The following is a 7,587-nucleotide window of genomic DNA, read 5'->3' as shown; positions in this document are numbered from 1 at the left end:
TAAATCCTCATAGAAAAGATAGTTGAATCCATAATAATGGATGGAATTTCTGAAGTCCAGCTTCTATGAGAAAAGAGGAGAAAGCCAAGGACTAAGCTTGAGAGCGTGTAAGGTCTAATATTAAGAACTACTGAAAAGTTTATTCGATTTCTAGTTTGAAAGTATTATATGGCTTCTTACATTTATGAATTTCAGCTGGAATAGAAGTATGTTTATTAAATAGAACTCTCATGATTGTGAGCCCTAAGTAAATCTAGCATTGCCAGATAAATGTATTCACCAGAAAGTTCACCAGGGTGCATGTCACTCACTTGCTCACTCACTAACTCCGTTTGCTTGTTATGGCCTTTGTTTATATTGTGACCAGGTAACATTTTCATTTCTCAGTTGCATCCAAATGGTTTAAATGCAAAAGGCACTTCTCACAGCTGAAAATTCCGGTGCATACTCTAGGCCTCCTTGATATTCACAAAGACTGACAGTGCTAATGACGTTTTTCCCTGGATGTTTACAGAGTCACTTGTTGGTGTGTATCTCTGTGGCATTTCCAGAGTAGAAGAGTTATTTACATGTTGCTGTTTGTTTAACATTTCTAGAAGGTTTTGGTTTTGGTTTTGGTTTGGTTTTGTTGTTTTTTATTTTTGATCTACTGAGAATGGTAAGGTAAGTGGTAAAGAAATTTAGAGGAAGAATGTCAATTAATTGTCCTTTGTTAGAAGTCTGTCTCACATCCTCTTTTGTTCAGTCTTCTAAAAATGTTTGTATGTTTTTGCATATGAGATCGAATCTTTCATTAGGAAGCATTAGGAGAGTTATTTTAAAGGCAGATTTTAAAGAACCGTAATCACTAATGTATAATGCATGCTGGAAACCTAAGTGAGAAGGGAGTATAGATTTGTGTTGCTGAAATTTTCCTCTTTGTCTTCTGTCTTGTTGGCATGGTTAAATATTTAAGTGTATCTGCTGAAGGAAATAGGAACATGATGTTGTGATCGAAATACTATAGCGGCCGTGAACTCTCCATCTTTTACTTCTCTACAGCTCTCTGCATTAATGTGGTAATGACCTGGCAATAGACTTTTTGAAATGGCTTAGTTTTTTTTCCCCTCATATAGATTAAAATAATTATTTATTACTACAGCCTATTTTTATTGCCATATAAATTTTTAGGAAAGTGTTTCTTGGTTCAGTCAAATGTGTATCCTTGTAAAAATACCAAGATGTGTTGCTATAATGCCAGTAAAATATATATGTGTATATTGGATATAATAAGGAAAACCAGCTCTTTTATTGGACTATAAGTTTTAAGTTTCTTCCGAAGTTTAGCAGGCATTTTGTTTCGTTTTGCGGGAATGTTGCACAGGAAGGCTAGGAGTGAGGACGAGAGGCTAGAAGGTGTCTGAGATTTTTCCTGAGAATGTAACAGCCTATGATTAGTGCCTCTGATGGAATCATATCATGGAAGTCCAGCGTATGACAGAATCATACGGAGGAGTCATGGGAGTGATTAGAGAGCGTGGGGTTTGAGTGCTGACGTTGTAGAATAGCTGTTAGAGTCTGACTCTTTGTTTTGCATTAAAGGAAACTGAAATCCAGAGAATCGAAGTGGTATGTCCTTGATCACATAGCTAGTTAGCAGCTGAGCTGGAGGTAGTACTTGGGTTTCTTGATGCTGAGTCCACAACTCTACGATATACCTTTCATATAGATATCATGAATTTTCAATTACATAAAATTCAGAATTTTGGTGATGAATAATGGCTAAGTTATTATTACTAGCCTCCCCAACTTGATGGGTTGAAAGCATAATTATGCATTTAAGAGAGATTTTTTTTTCTTCTAAATTTCAATGAAATGGTCTTTGAAACAGCCTTCAGGGACATGGCATAAATATTTCAATCGTGACTCTCCTGATTAGAAAGAAGCGTTGAATATCCTTTCTCTGTGTGCGGTAAATTGATACAGAATAAATAAGAAACTGCTCTACATTTTCAGTACCAGTTCACTGACAGGGTGAACCATGCTTTGGGGTATTTTAAGTTCAGTTTTTTTTATTTTATAACCCAGATTCTCCATTCTGTCTCCCACAAAACCCATATGAAGAGGCATGCTTTAGGGTACTCAGAATGTCCTATCCAAATTGGCTTGGTGAGGGGGGATTGATTCTAGAATCCCTCTAGTGTCGGTACTCATCAAGCTCCTTGCTTAGATTTTGTTCTGGAACTAGATGGAAGCCTATAAGAGATAAGGGTAAGTAGGAAAGCCAAAAGGCATAAAAATTATTTAAAAAGTAGCCAGATACTTTTTTAAAGTGAATATTTAGAACTAGGTTTAGAAGCTTTTTCCCACAGCACACTGCTCAGTCATCTACATTGGCACTTTTGAAATGCTCGCTGTCATTGTAATCTTTTATAAACTTGTGTTCTTTGCACTATTAGGAATGGAAGCCTTATAACAGCATCTGTTATTACTAAGGCTTTGTGTCTCTAATAAGCACTTGATCATTGCTGAAATGCATATGTCATGAGATCTTATAATCTTTTTCTGTAATCTTTGATTCCTATTTTAGTAAAATATTTCTGGAGAGAATCAAATTAAATATAATATATAATGCATTAATAACAATAGTAATTCTGTTGCTGCTGCTACTTCTGCTATTGCTACAGTTCTGGGGTGAACCAGAAGGGGAGAAGGAAAAAGCATCTATCTTGCATAAGGCATTGTGCTGAGCACTTTATATAAATCATGACAGTTATGTGATCCTTACGACCAAGATATTGTCATCTTCCTTTTACAAAGAAAGTTTTACATGGCTAAGTTCCTTGCCCAAGGTCATGCACCTGGCAGACAGTTCAAACTCCTGAGTTCATACTTTTAACCATAATGGCCTATATCAGTTTATTACCCAGTCTTGGGAGAGGCTGTTGAAAGCCTGTCTTCTGTTTCAAATTATTACGTGCATTATTTGGTTTAGTTCAAGGAAAAAAAATTAGACTGTTGTACGTGGGATTTATATTAAGCTAGCTTAGTTCAAGCAAAAATTTTAAAGCAATTATTATGAGAAGAAACAGGTATCTTTAATTGCTATTAATGATCAGTTTGGAGTCTGCAAATCTCTTAGAAAAAATTATGAGTAGTGCCAATGAAGGTTCTTATTAATAAACTCTTTATTTAAGTGTCAGTTACTGAAGAATTGTACAGAGATATGCCACATCATAACTTATGACAATGTATTAAGCCATTTTCAACTGGGAAATGGTATAATAAATTATTTAAAACCTTTCCAGAACTGGAGCTAATATAGTTATTCACAAAATCACAGCTCATACTGTCATCCATATACACATCTTCTTTGCGATGAATGATTTAAGTTTTCTATATTAATTCCAAATTATTGAGTCAATAGTATGATTTACACTGATTTTAAAATTGCCAAGAAACATCTTGTTTTGTATTTTAGTAAGGAATCTTAATATGCTGTTTAACAAGAAAATCACTTTTTAAAATGTATATAATCTTTATTTTATTGCATTATGACATTAGCTGTGTATGTATGTTTTAGTCCAGTTTTCTTAAAAATATAATTCATGATCTAGTAACATAATTGTTACTTAAAAACTTATTCATTATTTTAATTAGCACCTTGATAAACTACTTATACTAGTTTTCCCATTTCTTTTTTCTAGCACCTCTAATAATAAAATAGTGAAAGTTAGAAGGAATTGGTTGAAAGAAGGACAGTGTTGGTATTCAGTTAAAAAAAAACAAAATTTCAGGAAAAAACATGACTTAAGAAAACTAAGGTTAGTCAATTAGAAGTTACAGCAACACATCATAACTATGGGCTTGCTTCCTATTTTCAAAATAAGGTTCAAGGAAAAATATTATATGTGATAATGTTTGATGGTGTCATTTTTTCTGTATATTTTCTTTTCAAGAGAAAAAAATTAGAGAATCTTACAGGATGGTAGTTATTAAATTTATTTTTAGCTTTCATTGTTATTGTCAACCATAAAATTTATATGTCGAAGACAGTAATGATGAGGAAAATCTTAATAATAAAATTATCATCGTCATTAAATAGAGAAGAGTCATACAATGAACAACAAACTTGAAGAGATAGAAATCTGGGTATCCAGTTCTGCCACTCTGTTACTTTTGGCAAGCCTCTCCATCTTTTTGAGTCCTGTTTTGTTATCTGAAAAACTAATGGGTTGTACTAAATGATCTCTATGATTAATTTCTGCTCTGCATGTACCTTAACTTTCTCATGTTTACTGGAAGAGAATTTTCTTTGCCTGTCTCTTAGGAAGAAAAATGATGTGAGGGAAAAGGTACGAAATCAGATTTTGTAGCCCATGGCCCAGTCGTAGAGACATATAGGGTGTTTAAACTCTTTTCCATTTGATTCAGCTGTATTTTCTATAATAGATGTGCACAGTATCCCGCGCACTTGGTGTAAGGGTCGTGGTTTATGTTGTCGTAGAGGTATAGAGGTTGCCACCTGGGGCCCTGATCCACAACACTGAGGTCACTCTGGACAGCCAGGCTTGAGGACTTTTCACCTTCATAAAGTCATTTTTTGGCATTCCATGCACTTACCTCGCAAATTCATGGTTAATTTTCTTTTGAAATTAAAACAACACCAACATTAACATGTTTTGATGTGTTTTAAGCAGATTTGTTTAATTAAAATCAATGAAGTCAATGGCAGTGTTAATGGTCTTCTGAAACAAACATGTTTGGACATACAGCATTCTGCCCATATATGTGAGGGATACTTTTCAGGACCCCCATTGGATGCCTGAGACCGCAAATATACTGTGCTATGTTTTTTTCTACATGTACACACCTATGATAAAGTTTATTTCATAAAGTAGGCACTGTAAGAGATTAAGAACAATAACTAATAACAAAATAGGACAATTACATATAAATATAGTTTAGTAAAAGTTATGCGAATGTGTCTTTCTCTTTCTCTTTCAAAATACCTCATTGCATTGTACATACAGCATGGATTTGCCGGACAAAGTGCGGTTTCACATCCTGGCCAGGACGGAGCAGGACTGTGCAAGATTTCATCGCACTGCTCGAAACTACGTGTGCTTTTAAAACTTACGAATTGGTTATCTCTGCGATTTTCCGTTTAATATTTTCAGACCACAGTTGATCGCGGGTAACCAAAACTGCAGAGAGCGAAACCGTGGGTGAGGGGAGACTACTGTAATTCGAGGTGAGAGAAGATTCTTACTTTTCCGTTTCATTTATTTTTGATTGCAGAACTTCAGATGGTGGCAAAGTCGTTGGCACCATAGAAGTCAGTGTCGTGAAGATGGGGGAGATTGAGGATGGGGAAGCCGACCATATCACGACAGATGTGCAGGGACAAAAGGTAGGGTCTCAGCCAGCTCATTGCATAATTTAAATTAAAAACGATCAGCTTTGCCAGATGCCTGAATCACCAACACCTCTGTGGGGTGTGAAATCTCATTATTCAAGAGTTAAATGAGAAATCAGCTCTGGAATTGGAGTACCACAAGTGTGTTTCATCCTCTGAACCAGAGGTCCTATTTGCATGGAATTATGAAAAGCCATGTGCCGTTCATAAGCATCTTCCTCTTCACCACTGGCTCAGGTGTTGACTCTGCCTCTTCTCAATTGGAACTGAAGTGTTGCTCACTATTGCATTCTAATTAACCCTCCTTGCGATGCGCAGAAGATTTCCGGAGGGCTATTTGCCAAACATAACTGTTCCCTTCCTCTCAAATCCTCTTTGGAAAAAGATGCAGTTTGAATTTAGATTTCATTTTTACATGAAAAAGGGCAGATTTAATAACGTTGTGCTTCATGAAACTGCAGAGAGAGAAGCAGAACGTAGTCCACAGCAGAGGGACAGCCGTAGAGGAAGGGCATTGCTAGCTGCAAAATAAAGGCCCCAGTGCATATCGACATGTGTCCAAGATTTTTATTTTCTTTCTAATTTCTTTTCTCCAAAAAAAGAGAAACTTAATATAAGTATTAGCCTAAATTCTTGCCGCAGGAATTCAATTGCCTAGTTTATTGAGGCACAGGGGATAAACTTAAAAAACTGCTAATAGTTTTTTTTTTTTCAGGAAAATGAGTGTGTATATACATTACAGTTCTATCTTTTCCTGAATGAACCTTTTTCAATGATAAAAGGCTATTGTGACCTCTTTCCTGGCTTAGTGTCTCTTGTCTGGGAGCATTTGAATTTTGGTGGTCAGGAAACATCTACATGGAAGATGATGTTTATATAACACTTAACATATCATTAACTTTACAAAATATAGCTAAGACTGCTTTTCAAAAATATATTTTTCTTGCCCCAGAATAGGCTAAGATCTTATCTGCTGCCTCAAGCCTTATTCTTTTCTGTTCCCCTACTCTCCCTCAGAACATATCCCAGATCATGAAAATATTCCAAAGAGGCCTGAAGTTTAAACCAGATTGATTGCAAATATCAGGGTCATGATGAAATTTTGCAGCAGATCCTCTTAAGATCTGTATTTTCGAGACCCCTGTCTTGGGATTAGGTCTCTTCTTTCAATCCTTGTTTCCTCTGGAGTTCTATATAAGACCCATCTTAAACACCACGATGTGGATGCTTGGATCAAAATGAAAGAGGGAGGATTTCAAGGCTAACGGAGACTGAGAGAACAAATAGGCAGATAATCGGGTGCCTGGATGTATGGTAGTGTGCCAGGAGATCAGGAGCTGAAACGCTTCCTATTTCAAAGTCGGGCTACTTTCCTTCTCTCTGAATCTATTACTAGCCGCCTTCCTATTCCCAAAGCTCGCCCGCCCGTCGGCTCCTTTACTGTGTTGCTGTCATGAGGTTGGTCAAATTGAATCATGCTCTTTTCATAAATGGAGAATTTGATACGTAGGAACATGCCCCACCCAAGTTCTACCTTATGTTTATGACATTGAACTTAAAAAAGGCTTAACCGAGCTGCTCTAGAAATAGGGGATGGCAGTGTCAGCACAGATTGTGTACGAGTCCCAACTTGACTGAAATGGTAAACATGCCAAGCTCTGTCAGCATTACTGTTGTCCTATTTGGATTCTTAGTAAACCTTGACCTTTTGCAAATTTTTTTTTATAGAGTTACTATAAACTCTGTTGGCAATCCCTAGGAATATGTGTGGCTGAGTGAAGAATAAGTAGTAGGTCAACTGTACATGGCATTAGAAGAGTTATATGGAAATAACTTTAACTCAGTGTTCTTCAAAATGTGGTCAGAATCATCTGGGGTGTCTGTTAGAAATACAGATGCAAGGACCCTTTTGCAGATCCCCTAAACCAAGATCACCCTGAAGTGTATTAACACAATTTGTTACTGATGGAGATTTAAGTCCTGAAGTTAGTGAATGACTGAAACGTATGAAAAAACGAAGTCACTGAATAGAGGATCCTTAAAATAACATCCTTCTCACTGGTTTGCATGAATTGGGGAGAATAACATGGAACTACTCTTAGCGTCGTAGTCATGTAGGTGAATGACATGTGTGCTCGCTCATGGATAGTGAAGCAGATAAAATAGTAATGCCTGTATTAATCGGCTCA

At 36.3% G+C, this 7,587-nt stretch overlaps 1 protein-coding gene across 2 annotated transcripts in view; it reads left to right on the top strand.

Annotated features, from left to right (window-relative positions):
* The window catches only part of INPP4B (inositol polyphosphate-4-phosphatase type II B), a 557,392-nt gene that overhangs the window by 388,968 nt on the left and 160,837 nt on the right, over positions 1-7,587 (top strand). For both annotated transcript variants that reach the window (XM_006906232.3, XM_025042642.1), the window contains one exon: positions 5,281-5,392. In XM_006906232.3, the coding sequence (XP_006906294.1) occupies positions 5,281-5,392 (112 nt within the window). The remainder of the gene's footprint in view (positions 1-5,280; positions 5,393-7,587) is intronic.

This window comes from Pteropus alecto, unplaced genomic scaffold (assembly GCF_000325575.1).
Source record: "Pteropus alecto unplaced genomic scaffold, ASM32557v1 scaffold50, whole genome shotgun sequence".
In the NCBI taxonomy this organism is placed as follows: domain Eukaryota; kingdom Metazoa; phylum Chordata; class Mammalia; order Chiroptera; family Pteropodidae; genus Pteropus; species Pteropus alecto.
The sequence above is the reverse complement of the archived record's forward strand: the minus strand, read 5'-3'. Positions and strand labels throughout refer to the sequence as shown.